The sequence below is a fragment of the Poecilia latipinna genome, unplaced genomic scaffold (genome assembly GCF_001443285.1).
Source record: "Poecilia latipinna isolate Pla-1442-1.1 unplaced genomic scaffold, P_latipinna-1.0 Scaffold1425, whole genome shotgun sequence".
NCBI lineage: Eukaryota > Metazoa > Chordata > Actinopteri > Cyprinodontiformes > Poeciliidae > Poecilia > Poecilia latipinna.
The window spans coordinates 9329-31713 of record NW_015114041.1 but is presented as its reverse complement, the minus strand read 5'-3'; the positions used below and the strand labels follow the sequence as shown (position 1 = coordinate 31713).

Sequence of the window (22385 nt, the reverse complement as noted above, 5' to 3'; positions counted from 1 at the left end):
GAGGTGAGAATTGGATGACACCATGGGGTTGTTGTGGTGTTTTTTTTTTTTTTTTTTGGCTCTTGGCGCAGAACTCCAGCTGCCATCCAGTCTCATCACTTCACCAAACTTTGGAAGCCCAAAGCAGGCTTAGCAGTCAGGGCTGTGGAAAAAAGTGTTTGCTTCACTAAACATTTCTCTTATTCTTGCTTCTATTTTTTTTTAAAAACTTAAATTATTCAAAATTAAAAATAATAAAAAGTTTTAAAATTGGTCATCTGAGTAAACACTAAAGAGATTTTAAATGATTGAGTGGTAAGTGTGAAATCCGATGTCATTTGTTAGAGATCAGCATGTCAAAGCCACCGCGGTGCATGTGGCCCTAAGCAGCTCCAGACATTTAAAAGGGGCTTGGCAAAGTGTGTGTAAACTCCGACTTGACTCTGCAGCTCTGATGGAGAGCTTTGCAGTTGGTCTCGAGTTTTGAGCATCAGAGCCTGAAAAGCTTAAAACAACATAATATACTTTGTCTCAGTCTTGACTACATGTCATGAAAATGTCCAGAATGAGCTAAAATGCTATGGTTAACTAAAGTAGCATGTTGACCATCACCGTTACTTCGTCTACAGCAGTGTGCACACTAAAATTGGCTACAATTCTAAGGCCCTGTTTACAAATGTTTTTTTTTCCCCCTTTTCTATTAACACATTTACATGAAGACATTCTAATTACAATCTTTTACACAGTGATGGTACACATCGAAAAGGTGTAATGCCCTCGTCACGCCACTAGTTGGTGGTAGGTTCTTTGACACCAAGTGTGCATGCGTAAAAAAAAAAAAAGTTCTACCTGAAAACATTTGTTACTTTGATTTGCATTTCCCCATGAGATACCGTCCACCCTGTATCTGGGGAAACACACACATTATGTATGCATGTGTGTGTGTCTGATGAGAGTGCAGTTGCAAAGAAGTGGAAAAAGAGGAACAACTTTGCCGAACGTTCACTCTAAGATTGTGGTTTTGATTTGGCTTTACACGGACAAGCACCAACTTACTGTACATAAAAATGGACTTTTGCGCACTTATGTAACCAGCAGGTCGTCAAGGTCCTACAATGAGAGCCTGATGGATACAGGGCTGAAGCCTGAAGGAGACGGAGCGTTAGCCAATAGAAACCCTGTTCTTGAAAATGACATCTGTTGATTTGGTGATCCCTTTCAATTTCCCTCGATTTTGGTTACTTTTTACACTTTCAATTACTTACTTTAATGTGAAACACTTTGTGAAATAAACTTTAATTTACTTAGTTGCTAATAAACACAAATTAAGTTCCATGTCATTTTTTTAGGGATATAATAACTTATGTTCTGCTTCTGTTTCATGACTTACAATGAGACTTGGCTAAATTGCACATAACAGAGAGAGATCATAAATCATCTTCTACCGTGTCTACATCCCTCTTGCGGCTGATGTACTCTGATTGTTTTTTTTATAAGAGCTAAACAGCATTATAAAAAATGTTCACTGCTTCCAACACCTCCACCCATATAAGCAATATAAGCTCAATACGCATTCATGACAGACGATCATTCACTGATCATGCGGTCTCATCCAAACGCCATCGCTCCAACGGAAATTGGGTCATTTGTTCTCCGCAGTGAATAGCTTTCTTCTCAGTTTGATGTCGACTTTTGCTGTTAAACCAAAAAAGAAAAAAAAAAAAAAAACTCATTGTGTGTTTGCAGAGTTCGCTGTTTGCACGAACGTGACTCTGTTGGGAACTTTGCTCACCGGCTGGGAGCAAAAGGTCAGATGTAAAGAAATAAATTATGTTGGAGTGAATTAAAATGTTTGTTCTAGAGCAATTTTTTTTGTACTTTATAAATGTATGCAAAACATGCCAAAAGGTAACTGATGGTTTCAAGCAGCCTAATCATATGCACACAGATGTTGCATGTGGATTTGGTGATCTGGATTAAAAATTCTGTCATTTCCTTTAAAGGAGTTTGAAGCACAATCTCATAGTTAAGACACAGATGCTGGTATGTAATCAAAAAGAAATTCTTTGCTCATTTATTGCTAAAAATAATTAGATAAATAGCTGTTTTTTGTTTTTTTTTATATCAAAGAAAGGCCTGGTTTTAAAAAAATCAAAGCGGCTGAGGTGCACGCGCTTTACAACATCCGGATATTTGCAGCTGCCATCATTTATTATCTATTGTTTCAAATATCAGGGCACAGTGACAACTGTGCTCCCCAGGCTGTTGCACAATGCAACCTCTAATAAGCCCACAATGCAATCCTTATCAAAAGCTGTCAAGTGGTGGCAGTAGAGGTATCGACTGCGTTTAGTGAGAAACACTTAATTGGGTTGACTGACAGTGAAACACAAATGTCTTCAAACACACCAGAGAACTTGTGATTCCATCCATCCATCCATCCATCCATCCATCCATCCATCCATCCAAAAACCTAAACATCCCTCTATCCAGCAACGTGCTTTATGGGATTCTGTAAGATCCCAGGGTGTTTGCAGGCCAGAAGGAACATAAAATACATCTTCTGCTATACTTGCTCATCACTCTAGAACAAGACACCAAGTTTTTTTTTTTGTTTGTTTGTTTTTTATAATATCTCTTTTTGCAATTTCTAGCCAATAGTGTCTGGACACCACCCCTCTGTGTTGGAAATATGGCCAACTCCTGATTCTGGCCTACAAGAAAACGACGACTGATGTTTAGATTCCTTTTTGCCAGTTTGGACTTTGATCACCTTTAGTAGTGAAATAAAGTACGGTAATTAAATTGAAGCCATAGCTAGCTGATCAAACCTGAACTCAATTATTCTGTGCTGAACAGAGGTTGAGATTTAAAAAGCATCTGTTCTATTATTTCATTATTTGACAAGAAAACCTTAATTTGATACAAGCCTGAAAGCTGAACATGAGTTGACATATTCTGCACTGTTTCAAGTAGAGCTTTGGTGCTTTGTGGAGCACATTTGTGCAAGAGGAAAAAAAAATAATTCAAATAGCTTAAGATTCTTGTTTTTCTTTTAAAGATAGCTAAACGTCTGTCTTCCTTTCTCATTCTTGTCGAACCAATTTTGTGCACTTGCAGATCAGAGACGATGCAGAGAGGCTCGCCCAGGGCAAGGACTGCCAGTCTATATGGTACCGTGTTGCTAAACTCATCTATTAGAGCTCTGTGTGAGAGTAGCTGAGTGTGGAGCACGTCTTTCCATCCCGCCGCCGAGCTGAACCTGCGCCCTGAAACCACAAAGGCGCAACTTATCGCCGCGGAGCCGCTTGACAGGGTCGCTCTCTGGCATCGCACCGACACATCGAGGTTCCGAGGGAACAGAGGGAACTTCGGAAACCTTTACACTTTGCCTAAGCTGTCCGTCACGGGCTTTATGAATATGGGACCCCTCTTCCTCTCCACCCGTGTGTGTGTGGATCTCACACTTGAGCGGCTGCGCTGCGCCACGCTGCTGATGGATCATTCTCCGTCAGCGATCCTCTCTGGGTAGATAGATGCACGGTGCGGCTTTGGTACTTGTGGAAAGGGGATCCGTGTTCGCGTCCGTCTGAATATGCACTTCTAGAACAAAGAGCTGAAGGTAGAAGGAGGAGGAGGAGGAGAAGAAGAAGAAGCGGAGGGAGGCGTGAACGGCTCGCGTCTGCCGCAAATCCAGGGTTTTTAAGCAGAGGGCTCATCAGTGGCGGACTGTTCAGCATTCTTTGCGCTCCCTTTGAGGATTTGATGGATATCTGATCAGTGGATGTGATGCCCATATATATCATCGACCGAAAATTTCCTGACATATCTGGTAAGTCGCCACATGCAGCCCGAGCCGGACTCGCGACGCGGCGCCATCTGCGTTGATTGGCGTGTTCATGTGTGCGAGTGCGTGCGCGTAGATGAGATTTTTATTTATTTATTTATTCATTTATTTATGGGTAACACGGGGCAGCGTGCACCAGTTGATTATGACACCCTCTCCCCCTCGGAGTTCACAACGTGCAACAGGAGATGAGACGCTGGCACGCATTTGGTGTGCGCGCCGCGTATGCTGGATATTTTTATCACTGGAGTTTTGACAGTTTAGTAAATTGGCTCCAGTTGGAAAGCGTTGGTCCAGCTGTGCATCCTCTCCGATTACTTTATTTGCACCATTAGGTGCAATATCCCTTTAAAAGTTATTTTTACTCGCATTCAGGAAAGCAATTTAGGAGGTGTACTTATCTAGATCACATCACCTCTGGGCATCATGTCTCTTCTCTCAGAAGTGATTTTGTTTTTGGAGCCAAAGGCCCTGAGCTGAGAACTCCTTTCTTTTCTTTTCTTTTCTTTCTTTTTTTATGCTATACCTTCATGCAAAGTAGGCCACGTTTCTACTGATACTCATTTAGGTGCACCATGTGTTCAGGGAGTCACATGCAGTTTGCAGTAAAGTGGCTTCGCCCTGCAGATTTGCAGACACGTTTGGCGTCATGTCTTACTGAATGATAGGTTTAATTTCAAAGTAGTTTGTGAGGTCTACGGCTGTTAATGTTTCAGCTGGATCATATCGGAGAGACGGAGAACGTGGCGGAGAACAAGAGTTTTAAGTCTTGCCTTTTCGGAAGCCGTCATGAAACGCCAAACCTCGTTTGAAAGAGCTACAGTTAAAAAAAAAAGAGGTGCAGACTTTACCTGGACACTGCAAGTTCTGAGTTTAAAGTCATAGATACTCCTTTCTCTCTGTCTAGTGCAGTAAAAATCCGTAGACATCATTGATATGCACTTATATGATGGTAAAACTCAAAGCAGGACTTGGAACAAACTTGGAATCCAGAGAAACTCCTATTAATTTATAAATCAGGGGCTACTTATTCTTAAACATGGGGTTATACTTTTTTTCTTTTGCCCTTTCCTTTGGTTTTTTGTTGCATTTCCTTCTAATTAATGTAAAGCACTTTGAATTTCTGAAAATGTGCTGTATAAATACCTTAAAAGGTTGCACAACAGAAGCTTTACTTTGAGTGGGACAGTTTCTGATCCCTAAAGAAGCATCAGGTATGAACAAGATACAATAGTTGACGGTAAGTTGACAATAAGCAATTTTTGTCCTTAGTTTTGATTCGCCCCTTAACTGGAAAGGTTGCAGGTTGCTACGCTTGCTTTTCAAAAACTTTGCAACATTATAGGCAACATACTAGGCGATCAAGAGGTCAGTTCCAAGGTGACCCAGTGATATTTGTGAGGCTCACCACAGACTCCAGCATGGCTTCCTGGATTCACTCAGTCTTTTCAGACTTTTCTCTGATAAATATGGATTTGACAGACGGACGATGTCTACCGTGTACATCAGTACCAGAATAACCGCGAGAAGGTGCTGGTTATAATTTGCTACCTCCTACTGCTCCAATTTGGGTCACTTCTTTATTTAAAAAAAAAAAAAGTTGTTTTTTGCCTCGGGTCATTTCGTTCTGCCCGTGCACCAATTCTTACCTGCCTCTGGGACATTTTGTACCTTTCTTTATGACTGGTGATTTGAAGTAATTTTCTATATTGTGTGCTTCGCCTACTCTAAGGAAATTTGGTTAGATGATTTCAGTAGAAATGATCCAATCAGCACGAGGTCACCAACAGAGTTGGTTTCATCAAGGGGTCACAATCCGTCATATAAAACTCAACTGGTCCAAAAAAAGAAAAGGGGGGAAAAAAAAAAAATTGACATGCTATGATTTAAGTACCTCACCACAAGATGGTTGATTAACAGGTACACAATGGAAGAAATGAACGAAATCATAATTTCTTCCCTCCTTCAAAAAATCCTGAAGGAGATTGTCTGAGCATTGGTTTAAAGGCCTTAAGCTTAAAGCACTTGAATTCTGCACCAGAATAATGATCGGAAAATCACTAGCAACTCCACCGCCTTGAAGGAAGCAAAGGGCTTGAACTGAACTAGTCAAAATCTGGACTTGGATCCTTTTAAAACGCCGCAGCGTCTCATTAAGCAGAAACCATCCAGTGTCAGCCTAAGAAACCTTTAAGAGTACAAATACTTTTTTTTTTTTTTTTTACTCCACTGTACACAGAGCGAAGAAGTTGTAAAGGCATGTTTCATCCAATGACAACAATGAGGTCATGAAGCGAAATAAAAAAAACAAAAAAACTGACTGTTTTATTGCTTTGCAATGTGTAGCATGAGTTTCACTGACTTGAAAAGCCAGGTCTGCCCAGTGAGTGTAACCTAGCCACTTCTCCCTTTTTAATAAACCCCATTGACATTCAGTTGTTTGGCAGTGTCAGAACTGGAGGGAGTAAAGATCATGTATAGTCTCCAGTGCTGACATGCACGTAGTTTTATTAGAGCTGTGGGATCGCTGTCACTGAAATCTGGGATTGTTTTTTTTTTTTGTGTGTTTTTTTTCCTGCCCTCTCCTGCAGACACAGAAGAGCTGACGGGAAGTCAACTTGTGTCCTCCCACTGTCTTATCACTGTGTGTGTGTGTTTTTTTTTATTTTTTTTTATCTCTCCAATATGTCCTACTTCATTTCCTCACCTTATGTTTGTAAAGTTGCATTCAGTCATCACTCTCCCTGTACTAAATCTCGTGACCTGCGGTGATGTCATCACGGGTGCTTTCAGAGCCCCGGGGGGGGGGAAGAAAAAAGTCACCGTGCGCGATAATGTGGTTGGATAATGACCATAATCAGGGAAGTTTACTTTACGTCGGTGTATTGTTTTGTCATGCAGAGGAATGATGGGCAATTTGACACTCAGCAGGAAAATATTTTCCAGTAATAAATGTACGTGAGCGCCTTAAATGATGGGCCTGTTCCTTCAGAGGGAGCAAAAGAGACTTTGGTCATGCGATGTTCTCATCTTGGGCTGCTCACACTGAGACCCACCCATCTGCGCAGACACCTCATGGCACTGGCTTGTAAAAAAGTGCGGCGGAGCATGGCGCTGTGGATGCGTGTTTGTGTGCACGGGTTCATGAGGCGCTGTTAAGGGATTAAGGATTAATTGCCTTCAGACCTTCACAGATAGACTTAAGTGCTTGTTGCATGAACTTTAAGTTCTCTCCTGGCCCCTGAGAGGAAAACAACACTTGACTGTAAGGAGCAGTGGAAGAGTCTGGCTTTTTTTGTCTGCTGCTTCTTATTATTTTTATTTTTTCCCTCCTTCTCTCTTTCTCCTGCCGTTTCTTGATCTGGAGTGCAGAGCCGCGAGGGTAAGAACTTCAGCTGTTCTCACCTCTTGCTCTATTTTCCTCTTTTTGTCCTTTTTATGATGACTGCAGCTCGTCCTTCATCTCGACTTTCCACATTTTTGTCTGTCAAAACAAAGGCGGGCTTTGAAAAAGCGTCCACTTTTGAACTGTTAAACATGTTCTCCTGTATTTGTTTCTTGTTAGGAAAGCAGTTGATCAAATCAAATGTTGATAACAGACTTGGATATTTAAATAACACGGGCAAAAAAAACCCAACAACCTAGATTTAGCATTCAAGTTGCATTAGTTATGGATGTCTTTTTAATCCTATCTAAATCTCAATAATCTCCCATTTAGTTTTTTGGCTTCTGAACTAATGGGCTGACATTGACTTTGTTATAATAAAAACCAACTCATTCTCGGTTCACCTCATCATGATTCCTCAAGAGCCCCCAGGTGTCATGTTTTATTGGTTTGAAGAGCCTTTTTTTGTGGAGCCAGACTCTCCATTTTCAGTAGGGAGGGTCTGGATCCTGCAGTCTACGAGGAATCTTATGGTAAATTCGGTATCTCAAGCTGAAACAAAGGCATTTCTTAAAAAAAAAAAATATATATATATATGGATAGGTTTAAAATGCATTGTTTTGGAATAGCTTCCAGTGTTTCCACTGGGGGGAAAAAAAACAAGCAAACAAAACACGACACAAAAAATCTCCCAAGAAAATAAGTTCAGCATTGGTTTAGATGGTCACTGTTGACAACTCTTCGAAAACATGCACCAGAACTTCATTTTTATTCAGGCACCGAGTGGTATAAAATTTGCATGGTATACCATTGAGTGCAATAGAACAATTTCACTACATCGCAGTTTCCACATACTGACTGAGACACAAATATACACTGATCAAAAAAATAAAGGGAACACTCAAATAACACATCCTAGATCTGAATGAATGAAATATTCTCATTGAATACTTTGTTCTGTACAAAGTTGAAAGTGCTGACAACAAAATCACACAAAAATCATCAATGGAAATCAAATGTATTAACCAATGGAGGCCTGGATTTGGAGCCACACACAAAATTAAAGTGAAATGTTCCCTTTATTTTTTTGAGCAGTATATATACGGTGGCATATTTGATTTTATTGAAAACAGAGATGTGATAATTGTTCCAAATTCCTGTAAAATGAATATTCTATGCTAATTGTTGCAATTTGCATCATGTTATCCAGGAAGATATTTGTCTTATGCATCAATAGATTCACAGCCCAAATATATTCTTACCCTTAATAGAGTTGGGATTCAAGTAAACTTTTAGTTACACCAACATCTTTATTCTGACTGGAGGCGATGATTGGTCCAGTAGAAGTTCAGATTGTAATCTGATGGAGAATTTGTGGATGGCAAGTAGACTTTCATCCTCATAGATCCGGAGCCCACCATCTAGGATAAATTGTTACAATGCCAGTAAACGAATGGTAAGCAAGTCTAAGAAATGTCTGATGCTTGTAATGCAAATGGAGATTTTTTTAAAAATGTATTATTGAGAAGTGTCTAAAGAGTTTAGTGTAATAAAACCGATACTCCCTTCACGTAGTGTGATTATATTTTCAGACACCCGTCTCGTTTCCTGTCAGAAATAACCTTCTTGGATTGATTGCATTTTTAAATCTGGGAAGTTAACATTTTATAATCATCGCAGTCACACAACCAAGACTAAGTTTGCATTTCCCTTATTTTCTTGGTCAGTGATGCAAACCGTCGAGAAGTTTCTCAATGCGTTCCATTGTCTCATTTTCTCCAAACGACCAGGAAAGTTGTAAAAATCCGTTTCGTCTGTTGGGAGACTGTCGATGTTGCAACTGCATTTTAAGGCTTCTGGAGAGATTACAAAATGGAGGTTAGGCCACATATCACCCAGTCTGCAAGTGGAAATCCACCCTGAAGACCCAATTTGTGCTCGCATGTCTTTGTTCCCATCCATATTTTGTTTTCCCACAGTGATGGTGACCTCGCCATTTAGTTACGGTCTCATGGTGTTTATTGGGGGCATTGAGGCCCTTCTGTTGAGCGTCTTTGGATTTTTGGAAACTGATGGCAAATGGTTCAAGAGAAAACTGGTGCAAACAGGACCTTATTCAGTAAGAGTGACAGGAAGCTGAGACTGGAACAGCTGTGTTAATGAATTGACTAATGTTTTTTTTCCCCTTTAGGTGAGTTGTTACAGCCGGCTGGTGAAAGAGGAGACCTGAGCATGACGGAGACCAGTACCCCAAAATCGGCAAAGAAGCCCCATTGGACCTCTCTGGAAATCGGCCTCATTACTGTCGTCTCTCTGCTGTTCATCGTCATTGTTGCCCTCGTCATCCTGTTTGCCACCCAGAAGACTGGTGAGTGTTGTAATTGAGGCTTAGCACTGATACTGATACATTTTTTGTTTTTTTGTTTTTTTGGGGGATTTTTTCTTGTCTTTAACAAACGCAAATGACAAGAACTGTGTCAGCAAAACAAGTGAATCATCTAGCCAAAAGGATTTGTCAGGGACATTCATTAGGTTTCACTTCATGGTTAATGGTAAGCACAAAAGAGCATGCAGAACAGCTGCCCTTTGCTCAGATACAAGACACTTGTTCTGTGTGCTTTTATCCACTGTGCTTCAATACAGTCTCTGGCACAGAATTAAAAAAAAGAAGAAAAATATGCATGTGTGTTCAAAGGTCCCATTTAAAAGGTTTTCATGACTCAAAAACACTGTCAAATTTCTAAATGTAGGCTTGATTCTAAGACTGCCCATTTCCAAGATTTATTTTTTTTCAAGAAAAGGATGGTGCATTAAGAAAAATGGAAAATTGGCTAAAGCCCTTTATTTTTCAGTTCACTGTCAGATCTTAGATTTTCACGCCTTCATGCGTCTGCTTTAAAATAAGCATTTAAATGGGGTTTGAGTATCAGTTATCACAAGCAGGTGATCTATAGATTAATTATTGACAAAGTTCAGCAGGTCATGATGGCAGAATCCTGACAGAAAAGGTCATCCAATTAAGTCTGATGGAGTTCGTCTGGCTTTTGTGGGCGTGTTGAGCCGTTATTAATTTTTTTTCAGTCTTGTGCTTTATTAATGTGTAAGCTGCTTTGTCAGGGAAATGAACACTGAGCGGCTTGGCTGTGCTTGTAGCCATATTTACACTCAACTATGTTCATTTTATGTGCGCTCACTCATATAACCCACAGAGCGCTGCATTAAAGGTCAAATTGTAATCGGCTGGTGTGTCGGTGCATCCGCGTTTCACCCTATTGACACATTTCTGACAGAGAGAAAGCGACACTTGCGTTACATGTGTGCAACAAATTGATTAATAAAAAGAAATGCAGAAGAAGAGAACAGAAAAAGGAACTGATTTAGGTATAATCACCACTGAGTGCTGAAAAACCCACCGAGTAATGGAAATGTGTTTTACGTTCTCTTACAGATGAAATCTGCACCACAGCTGACTGCACGCAGTCAGGTAAGCAGCTTGTGTTCGTTTGTTTTTTCTCTCTATTGTTTCATCCTGAAGGCTTTGACTTCTCCCAGAGGGAGCCGGCATGGGAGAAGTGATCCTGCAGGAGAAGCATTTTAGACGTGCTCACTGAAAACGGCCTCTACGACTCAGACATGTTCTCTTTCAGTCAAAACCACAATGAAACAGATATGGTCAGTCCTACTACATATAGAAATGTTCATTCAACCAAGGAGTTTTTCTTATAGGAAACAGACATATCTCAAAAAACTATAAATTAATGCACAATGAGATTAAGTTTAGACAAAAATATTCATCTTTCTGCTATTAACATTTAGTTAAAAACATGTCATGTTTAAAATGATTTGTATCCTCGATAACCAATTGGATGCAGGTCCATGTTTAAAAAATATTACGGTAAATACAAAAAAAATTCAATTTAATGTGCTAAAGATTAATACTTTAAATATTATTAGGGAGCAAAAATATCCAGCGCGTTACATTAAGATACAGACTCGTTTTGCCATTAAATAAACTTTGCAAAATACAACAAAAGTAAGCCACATTCTGTTGTTGCTGAAAATGCACAAAATAAACCTAGAGAAACAAATGATCAGTCTGAAAAATTTACAACACAATTTCTTTTTTTTCCATCTGTCAAACTAGCAAGACTTTTTTTTTTTTTCCTTTGTTTTACAACTACATTGATTTGCTGCTCCCTCGTCAAATGAATCCGATTGCTTTGCTTATTTTATTGGGAAAAAGAAAGTGTTCATTTAGTCTTTTTGTTAGTTAGCATTGTTTATTTAGCAGGTAAAATAAATTTAGAATTTAAAAGAAAATACGCTAAAAGTTTTGTGTATTTCAACTTGACATTTTTTTGGCCCCCATGCCACAAAGTTTAGATTTTGTGTACTGACGCAGCAAAGGCGGAACTTGTCTGTCTTGTTCTATCATCTGTAAAAGCAGCACAACATTTTCAAAAAACAAAAAAAAAAACAAAAAAAAACAGTAAACACCAATTCATCAACCAAACATGGTGGTAAGTCTCTGGATAACTTTGTGACGGGCAGAAAATCATTAAAGAGAATTTCCTGCTAAATGTTTGATCTGAGGGTCAGCCAGCAGAAAACCAATGGTTCAAAAACCATTGGAAAGGCTCGGTAAAAGTCAGAAATGTTTAAAGATGTACATAAAATATACATAGTGTCTGGTGAAGGGGAAGAGCTTATGGCTTTCGTTGCATAACAGAGCAGAAGGGAAACTTTGTCAAATATATATTTTTCCTCTTATCCTCACAGTCCAACTGGTGCAAATGTAGCCGATATCAGCCATTATCCCAGCATTTCATTTGATAAAGCGGCACGTCCTATGCTTCCTTCAATCGTATCCACGACGACGGAGTGCTTCATCACCGTGTCTCCTCCTCAGACACGCATTGTGCGCGGGAGAACAATGTGTTTGGTAGGGAAATGAAAACCACAGCGATAAGTAAGAGATGAACATCTTTGGTGCCAGTTTTCAGCAACAGATGCCAATTTATTTCGGCAGCATTTCTGCAGAGTCGGTGTCCCAATTCAGTCAGATTTGATAGACAGCCTTGTCACAAGGGATCTCCGAGTGAGCAGCCGTCTGTAATTTAATTGCTGCTTGGGAAAACCAAAAAAAAAAAAAAAAAAAAACGAAAAAATTTTTACTGCTGGTGCCTGAACAAAACCCAATTACCGGCGCTATGCTGTTTTATCTTTGCAAATCTCTGCTAATGTTAAGATTTTACTTGTCTGGGAACGGTACCTAAATGGAAAGTGGGGGGAGAGGGGAAGGGGGGGAGGAAAAAAACCATTTAAATTTATTTCTTTGTGGTCCTGTCAATTATTTCTTGGCAGAAAATATTTTTGACAAACTTACAAAGCTTTATAAGCAGGTGCTCCACAAAAGAAAATATTTCCCAATTTCTCTAGTTAAACATGTGAACAGTTTCGTTTCCACTTGCATGATGAGACCTACGACTCGGCTTTACTAAAGAGCTCTTGCCTTGCAACAAGCTTTGCAAAAAAGTAGTCTGACTCGGTGCAAGCTACTGGGTGCTCACTGCATATTTTATTTATTTAAATCGGTGAAAATAATCAAAACAACCTCAGTAAATTATTTGAGCAGTTTATCCCCAACTTAAACAATTCCACCTCACTTTTCAGTGAGGAATAAACACATTAAGTTTTGTTTGTATCTGAAGTGAGCATTTTGGCCCTTTAGCTCTGTAGGAGGATTAGATCTCTCTAACCAGAGCGTTTTAGCTGCTTTCCTGTTTCCAGCATTCGGCTGATCAGCTGCAGCCTTCATCCTTCAACAGGTTCTGAGCTAATCTTCTCTTTGAACACTTTGGTGTAAGATGACTAAACATATTTCCCAGAATGCCAGAGTATTAATTAGTGACATTGAAGCATCTTTAATCAGGTGGCTGTAGGTAGCTGTTGAAAAAGACCTAATTAAAAGTTGAACTTGTTTCGACCTGTGATGTTGGACCGATTCATTTTTTTTTTCCCCGTGTGAGGAGTTTTAATTTGGAGTTTTTGATTTTCACTGTCTTAATTGAGGAGACTTCCTGTTTTATTTTGAAAGGCCAATTGTCTGGAACACCTACATCTTGCCACACACCTGTATTAAATTAAGCATGGCTACTCTTGTCAACTCTCAGGTTTCTTTCTCATCAGCTAGACCTTCATTATGTTCTTCTGTCTTTGCTGCTGCTTTGTTGTTCACTAATTTATTTCCCTGCTTTCCAGTGCTCTCTCTTTGTAAATTTTATTACAGTCCTGACAGTCTCCCTAGCAGAACTAAACTGCATTTCATCTGCATAATTTGACAGGGCTTCTTGCAGCTCAACTATTTCATACTTGTTTAGGACGTTCTTTCCCCCCTCCCAATAAACCTAAAGCTGGCCTTCTCGATTTCCCGCAGCGTCTCGCCTCATTGAGAACATGGATGCTACGGTGGATCCTTGTGACAACTTCTATCAATACGCCTGTGGAGGATGGCTGAAAAAGAACATCATCCCAGAGACCAGCTCCAGATACAGCACGTTCGACATATTACGGGACGACTTGGAGGTCATCCTCAAAGGTCTGGAACCAGCATGGATTGATTGAGATAAAAACAACTTGGTGACGGTATTTGAAAAGGTTTTCACTGAGGCTTTTTTTTGTTGTTGTTGTTGTTGTTGACGATTAGGAGTTAGGAAATAACCCATGTAAAACTCGGCTTCATTAAGAGAGGTATATCTGAAGCATTATTCTCTTTGTGAGTTTTGTGACCTACACAATCGTGGGGGAAGAGTGCTTCTGCATCGACAGTCGTTCACCAAAGAAGCCACTAAGAAGCACGCTGCTTGTAGAGTGATGTACTCGAGCGTAATAAAGTTAGATGGAAGAACAAAAAAAGGCGCACAAGGATGCTTGCAACCGTAGCTTTAAGAAAGCGAGATCAAACTCCTCAACAGCTGATTTTCACATGGCCCTGGTCCACCACACCTGAATATGCTTGGCAAATAACTTTTTTCTTTTTTTCCCCCTCAACACAGAAAAAGTTCCTGCTAATAACTAGATTCTTGTGTTTTGAAGCAAAAAGCCGCTGTATGATACAGGACGACGTCCCCCTGAGGACTGGAGGTTGAGACCCGTTGCTTGATTGTGAGGCAGAACCTGTTTTAGAGTTCAGGGGATATTCGCAAGGTGTTCACTGCAGCCGAGCAGAAGTCACAAATGTTTGGAGGAAGAGTGGAGAGGCATGGAATCCAAATTGCTTAAGATCAAGTGCAAATTTCCACAGACTGAAAAGTTTCTACTTTTTTTTTTTTGGGTGGTGGAGTCAGAATTTTTTTGCTCTATTGTCAAGAAAATGACAGAGGAAGCAGATCCAACAATGCAGAGAAGTTTAAGGCTACAATTAAAGCGAGCTGGGCTTCCATAACCTCTCACTACACGCGATGGTCACCTTTATGTCATGTTGCATTGTAACTTTTGCAAAAGGAGCCTCCGACGAAGCACCAAGTGCAAATACTTTACGGTATGGACTGCAGGCTGGAATACCTGCATTTCCTAGAACGTACACTTTGAGCTTTAGTTGCTGCAAGCCAAAATTTGCAAAATCAACAAAAAAAAAAACCTCTTGAAATATGGCATAGCACTGTGTTTATGAATCTAAATGTTAAAGTAAGGTGTTGTGTGTTTCCCAGTCACATTGTACCATTTTATAACACTTTATATGCAAAGGAAGACAAGTTTTCCTTTGCATCATTATCATATCTGATGCACTGAAATTGACCTCTGTCTCTTTAAGAACCTCCCACCCTTTCCGACACGTCATCCCAACAATGCTTCTCCATGCCGCCCAATAATGCCGTATACAGCCGTTCTTAGGAGCGTTGAACTCGGTAGATTCGTGCAGTCCCACCAGGTGTTTGCTAGTCGCTGCTGCTGCTAGTCTGAAGGAGCCGAGTGGAGAGGGTGTGGGGGAGGGGGTGCTCCGAGGGGAAATGGGCGGTGCATTTTATGAGCATGCATTTAGGTCTAGGCACCCCTTAGTGGCTGCCAACAGGGATTCAAGGATATTCAAACATGAATGAATCAAAGCAACTCTGTTTTTGATGGAGTAACATATGAAGCTCAAAAAGTGGATTTTTACATTTACCTTTTTTTTCTTCCTTTCTTTTTTCAGGCTAGCTTTGTGAAGGTGTTGAACAGCTTTTTTTTTATTTATTTATTTTTAGTTGCTTAGAAATCAGATTTTTAGAGAGCTGTCCTTGAGGGACTGCAGCTCTATAGACATCTCAAATGCTGTAGGAGTCTGGCTTCACTTCTATGTGGGACTCAGCCAGCAGAAAGCTGAGTTGGGGAAACAAGTGAGCGTGCATGTCTACATGGAGTTTAGGCAGTTTTTTATATATATAATATAGGGGGAAGAATCTTTTTTTTTTTTGTATGAGACTCAAGTGTTTCTCTTTGCTTTCTTCTCTTAGTGAGCATTAGAGCCTTGTTGGTTCTTGTGATATACAGAGGGTCACATTACTCGGCGGCTGCGTTTGTGTGCTTTGGGGATTTATGGGTGTATGCGTTTGTGTGAGGTCCGTATTTCACCCAGGACCGTCTGCGAGAAGGCCGCTCGAGTGCTCAGCTGAAGACACTAAAGCTTTATGGAGGACAAAGCCTCCATGAACAGAAACTCCTCATGTGCCATGAATGTTCAGATTAACTGGCAGTACTTTTTTTTTGTGTGTGTGCATTATGAGGACTAAGTGAAGCTTCAGGGCTAAGAAAAGCCATTTAGGGTGTTGACAATAACTGCTTAATGAAATAATTTGTGCCAGCATTGAGTGTTTTTTTTTCTCTTTTCTTTCCTTTCATGATGGTGGATAAAAGTAAAATCAATGTAAGAGGTTTTTAAATGTGCTCGTTCTGCCGTTAACCTTCTGAGTATTTCTTGGGTGCAGAAAATTGGAAGATGGTAGAAATGTGGAGCTGGGATTTAGAGTTTTGGGACTTTATTGACGAGTGCTGCAATATTTCTGGCACCGCACCAGGAATTCAACCCGAGACTCCTTCACAACAGAGTTGTTAAAGCAAGACTTTTGCTCGCGGTTCAGAAAACGTTTTGCCACACCTGCAGAATCTTGCAGAAACATAACCCTTGAACTTTTCCCACATTCTGTAATCTCCTAACTATGGTTTAATGGGATTTTATACGACAGACCAACATAAAGTATAGCTTTATTGCACGGTAAAAGAAAAGGGACACAGCTGTCAAAGTCTGACCTGCATTTGTAATCATTTTCACTTTAGTGAGTAACTTTTGTGGAACCGCCCCTCAGTGCGATTACAGTTGCATGGCGTTAGTTTTGGACGTCTGGAGGATCGCGTTCTTTTTCTTTGCTAAATAACAGCAGCTTGCTAAGTTTGGATGGAGAGCAACTGCGAATATCAGTTTAACTTGGATTTTTGACTTTGACTAGGTCATTCTAACTCATGAGTCCCTTTGAGCTCTTGCTATGTGTTCAGTGTCATTGCTTGGCTGGAAGGTGAATGTTTGCAAACCTTTTAATGGTTTTCCAGGTTAGCTGAATCTGTCTTCTATGGCTGTTAACAAATATTTTAGTAATAAGTACTCTATCGAATCTTACGATTCGAGTTCTCTGGAAAGAAAATCCGTCTCTTTCTGAGTTGCAGCACTCTTTGTTCCAGGAAGACATACTTCATTCATTGCACCAATCAGTTTACAAAAGTTTATTTGTTCCTTCTCCATCCAAAAAAACGATTAAAAACCCCAAGAAAATTTGCCATTATTCCGCTGGCCCTTTGCAACAACTCATAGGTGGAAGTGAGAAGTGAGCGCGCTGCCCAACACAAATAACGATCCGTCCGGAAAGCTGTGTGCTAAATAATAAAGCATAACTTGACGAAGGTTTGAGGCAGACGCTTTTTCCTCGTGGGAATTTTAAAAATCCAGGTACTCGACTCATTCGAGGAATCGTTACAGCCTGACTGTCTTCCCATAAACGGCTAACAGTTTCTCAAGTTTTCTGCTAATAAGCTCCGCCCACAGCATGACGTTACCGCCACTCAATTTCCTTCGGTTGCGTGTTGGGAATGGCGTTCAGTCTCTGCGTTTTGACTTTTTGCAAACTTTGATATTCCGCTAATGTTGGAAAAACAGTTTTGCAGTTATACAAGAAACGATTAAAATCCCACAGGATTGTTTGTTCAAGCAACAAGTCATTAAAAAAAAAAAAACACACATGCTGCATCGTCCTCCTCCCGTCCCTTCCTGTCTTCTTTGCTTTTGCTCCAGTAGTAACAGCCGGTTGTTGATCACATGACTCGTGATACAAAAAGTGTTTCCATTGCAGGTTTGTTAATAAAAACACCAATTTCAATACAGCAAAAACCACCTCATCCTGTATGCAAAAACTGTATAAAAAAAGAGGAGCTGACTTTATATTTGTAATTCCAGTTTGTGCAGGTATCTCGTCACTGGAAACTCAGCAACTGTTTTCTGCCACACAAGTTTATTCATGAACACTAGAAGTTTTATTTTGTCCCCATATGACCAGTGCACCTTTTCCCCACATTTTTCTACCTCCTATGTTTTGGCCAGTGGCAAAAAACAAAAGTGAACCAATCTATTGGCACAACTGTTCACATTTAACGGCTTGTCTTGTCAGCAGAGTTTCCCTCATGAGCTGCAGCACTGCCATTGTTGCCACGGGCCTGTCGGCACCTTTTCTGATTAATGCTCTCTTTGTCTTGGTAGATTTACAGTTGAAGTAGCGATAAGAATAATCTAGTTTGAGATATCCCAAGTTCAGCATAACCAAACCCAAGCTTTTTCCCTGAAGCTCTTGCGTTAGTATTCATGAACTGCACTAATGTTTTCCAGCTATCCTGTGAAGAACACTCGCATTCATACTGAAATGAATTCATTTCAACTGCTTGGACTGGATTTTATGGATCAAAAAAAGTGGTTGAACATATAATCACACCACCACCGTTGATGCAATCGCTTCCATTTCATGAATGCATGCCTCTTTGTGAGGATCTGTTGCATAAAATCAAAAAGTTGCAAAACAAAAAAAAAAATGCATCAAAGTTTGCTCATATAATGTGACAAAACATCAAGTTTCCAGGAGTACAAAGGAGTACAAACTTTCGTGTGACTTTGGAGCCACTGTCCTCTGCCCTCGCTCCTACTTGGCAGGCCACCCTCTCATAAAAGCCACAGACGGTGAGTGGAAGGGGAATAAGAAGAATAAACATTTATTTTTAGCAATGTGATACCATGGCCATTTACATACACGGCATGCCTCTGTGTGAAACTGTCATTTTGCACTCCTTGTATTTTCTACATTTCAGCTGCTTTTATAAACGTTTTGACAGCAAGATGTGCTGTGAGAGGAAATAACCAGAGAGAGTTAAAAAAAAAAAAAAAAAAAAAGCAGAACTGTGGGCAAAGTGCAAAGGTTGACGCTGTCAAATTTTTAGCTTAATTGCTCTAAATGCTGTGTTTACCACAGAAAGGCACAGGACTGCCAGGGGACTGTTGCTAATCATTGAGCAGCGTGATCCCCTCCGACCGTCGGTGCTGTGCTCATTCCTCTGGGCTGTGGAGCTCACCGACCGGAGATGGAATGTCTCACGCAGTACAGTAAACATATGTGCAGGTTTACTCTGCGTGTGTGTGTGTGTGTGTGTGTATATGCGTGCACCTCCATGTAAAACTCTCTTTTAAAGACAAATAAAACAAACCGCACGCCATGTTCTTTTGGATAAACTTCAAGACGACACAATGCTCCTTAAAGGCTAAACGTGTCATCAGCTGATTTGGTTTAAAAAAAATAAAAATAAAAACCTCAATAACTGCAGGGTGACAAACGCACTAATGACCTCTACTTTTAAGGTTGACATCAAACAATGCAGCCTGTGATCCCGGGGCTCGACACGGCTGCTTGTTTGAACATCGCCCCCCCGCTGATTGATGGATGCTTTTTGCTCTCAACAGCTGCATACGTCTGAAAACACCTGGACACTGGAGGGCTTTGCCTGGATTACAGCTGTAAAACAAAAAAAGAAAAATGTGTGCGTGCTTGTATAGTCAAGTAAATAGTGTGGTTTGCAGTTCCTTGTAAATGCTTCGGATGGTTCTTCACTCCTGTAGAATGCCGTAAATGATTAATGATGTGTATAAATATATATTTTTTTTCATCTCTGATGCCCTCAGCATTCATGCACACAAGCTTTCTTTTTCTTTTTTTTTATAGTTTCACTTCCTACCTCCCTCTCAGATGTGGCATACTGTGCAATAATTTTCCCAATTGACCATGAGCATTTTAATTACTAATTAGTTTGTTTCCCAGAAGAGGAAGGCAGCAACTGTGAGAGGATAAAAGGCTTTGTTTTGAGGAAAAAAAAAAAAAGAAAGATCTTGAGTTGAAGTTAAACCAAAGGTGGATGACAGCTGGAGATGGTAGGTGTTGAAATGTAGCCCACAAAAAGAGGGGCAGCCTGGGCGTGAAGTGCAGTTTGTAACCAGGGGAATCGCGGCGTACCAGTTTAAAGGATGGGTCAAAGCACATGAAACGGCATGTGGTATTCATCTCCTGGCTATAGCCTGTGTATCAGTGACTGCTCTTTACAAACTGCTGACTTCCTGCTTTTTGCATGACTTCGGGACTTTTTATGTTTTCTTTTTGTTTTTGTTTTTTTACTCGTATATTTGAGTCTAAGCTCGTTTCTCATTGAGATTGCAAATTTCTGCGCACTTAAAAGCCCATTTAAGTAGCTTGGATTATCAGATATGTAATGCAACAACAACTTAAGTGGAGATTTTTATTTTTTTTAAACATCTGGGATCAGTGTGGACGTTCTTAGCCTGCAGTCGTGATTCTTATCAATGTACTGTCGCTCTGTTTGATACACCAGTGCAAAGGAAATGCTAAATGTACTTGTAGAGTTCTTTTAGTCCAGTGGAGCATAATTTGTCATTCACACAGTAATGGTGGTAAACCACCAGCAGCAGGCAAGTGAAGTGAAATGCCCAAGGATACGACAACCAAGACCAAGCAGGGATTTGAACCACCGACCCTCTGGAAACGGGACAAACTCCTACCACCTTTGTCACCGTCATGCCCCAGAGTGGCAGACAATTTTTACGTGAAAGGAAACCGATTCACCGGTTGTCAAATTTGACTGAGATCTGAAAATATTGGCATGCATTTGTATTCAGCGCCTCTGAACTTGCCGGATCACCCTTCTGTTGCAAATGGAGCGAAACGTTTTGCCATGTCCATTTTGCACATCTTTCGTCCAATTTTCTTTGCAGAAAAGCTCAGACTGGACGGAAAAGTGTCTAAAAATTACATTTTAATTTCTTGCCATAGATTCTCATCTGGATTCAGACCTAGTCTTGGCATTGATCGTCGTCGCTCGATTACTTGGATTTAAACTGTTCCATTGTTGCTTTGACTGCATGCTGAGAGCTGCTCTGTGAGCAGGGAAAGCTCCACACTGGTCTGAAATGTTGTGAAGAAAACTGTATTGACTCCATAACACTTCCACTGATGATACAGGTGTGTCTATAAATGGTGATGACTCCAATCAGTTGGGTGGAGCTTATGCTTATCCTGAAGATGTGAAAACTTACAATGGATGATATTAACTTGGTTATCTGTAATCTGCATGTTCAAAAGAACCTTTTTGACCTGGATATGTTGTTTATTCCAACGTCGAACAAGTTTTCAGGAGTTTTTAAGAGTGATTCAGGAAAGGTAGTCTGTTTTTAAGTGCTGAGCTATTGTAAAGTCTTGGCTTTGGGAAGTCTAAAACATTTGTTTGTTTTTTTGTTTGATGAAAATTAGAGGTCATATTGCTACAGTTTTAATTTCTCTGATCATTGGCTCTCTGTTAATTCTGGAATATAATCTAAAATGTTCCTTTGATAATCCAGTTCCCTCAGACGTGATTGTTTAGCAGACTGTCCTATGTTCGCTCTCAGACCATCAGCAGGGTGACTGCTGCTTCCTAGAATGTCTAAAAGTAGAATGGGAGGCAGATCTTAATTATCAGGCTCATCTCTTCTGGATCCAGCTTCCAGTTTACCGAGTACTGCGTCTATTTTTAAAACTGGGCTTTTTTTTTTTTTTTTTTTTTTTTTTTTTTGAGAAATCATACAGTTGGAGGTTACCCCATCCGTCTCTCTGGTTACAGTACTATAGACCGAGGTTGCAGGAGGACACAGATTTTCCTCACTCTGCTGTTTCCTCACTGACTCCTGCTATTTGCTACCCAGAGTTATTGCACTTAATGCTTCTTTATTTTCTTTCTTTAACATACAATCTTTATTGAAGCTGCACCTGGCCTGTTTAGCTGAAACGCCTTTTGTGACCCTGTCTGTCTTGAACTCTGAGGCTAACGAACAGAGCCTCAGCAGCGTATAAATACATGACTTCACCCACAGAGCCAGGTTCTGTCGCAGGTTTCTTCCTGTCAAACGGCGCTTCTCTTTAACAGGAATCGGTCTTGTCACCAGATGTTATGGTGTGAGCTGCTTGGATCATATGCTCAGTAACTCTGCCAGGTTATCTTGGATAGAAGGAGCTTTGCTACGTTTTATAATCGACATAGACTCTGAATCTCTGTAAAATTTGGTTGAATTTACTTTTTCTGTATTTTTTTTTTTTTTTGTATTTTTTTTTGTTGATTTGGATGATTTAAGTGAGGCTTAGCATTTTGCATGTGTGCTTACCAGTCCAGTTTGGATCTCATGTGGCCAGAATATCTTAACTTCCCATGTTCTCTTCATAACCCTGGAATGGTTTGCGATAAATTTCACGGATTCTTAGGACCGTCTCTACAATGACTCTTTTCTTACGAAGCCCAGATTTGGAACGAGCGCAACTTATAATTATCCTATCATATTGTCCTAGTTGAGCTGTAAAGTAGCTCATCCAGAGTTGCCATAGTTGCTTCTGATTGATGATCTCCTCTCCCAGTCGATCAGTTATTGGTAAATGGCTCTTAGTTTTCCAGCTGTGCTTCAAGCGCTTCTGCTTTGCATGCAGAACCAAACGGTAATCTGAACAAGCTTGGGATGCTGTTCTACTATTACTGGTAACAAAATAATGATGATAAATGATTAATAAAATCATAAAA

The 22385-nt window shown here is 40.2% G+C and overlaps 1 protein-coding gene across 3 annotated transcripts in view; it reads left to right on the top strand.

The window, feature by feature from the left end:
• LOC106962521 (neprilysin-like) overlaps positions 1-14126 on the top strand; it is a 17763-nt gene extending 3637 nt beyond the window's left edge. Inside the window, exons 1-4 of one of the 3 annotated variants that reach the window (XM_015056978.1) lie at positions 3112-3811; positions 9403-9579; positions 10660-10695; positions 13648-14126. In XM_015056978.1, the coding sequence (XP_014912464.1) occupies positions 3769-3811; positions 9403-9579; positions 10660-10695; positions 13648-13835 (444 nt within the window). In that variant the 5' untranslated portion in view covers positions 3112-3768 and the 3' untranslated portion in view covers positions 13836-14126. Of the gene's footprint in view, positions 1-3111; positions 3812-6969; positions 7209-9402; positions 9580-10659; positions 10696-13647 lie in introns of those variants that run through there. The other 2 variants (XM_015056980.1, XM_015056979.1) reach the window with 2 other exon arrangements.
• Positions 14127-22385: the final 8259 nt, after the last annotated feature.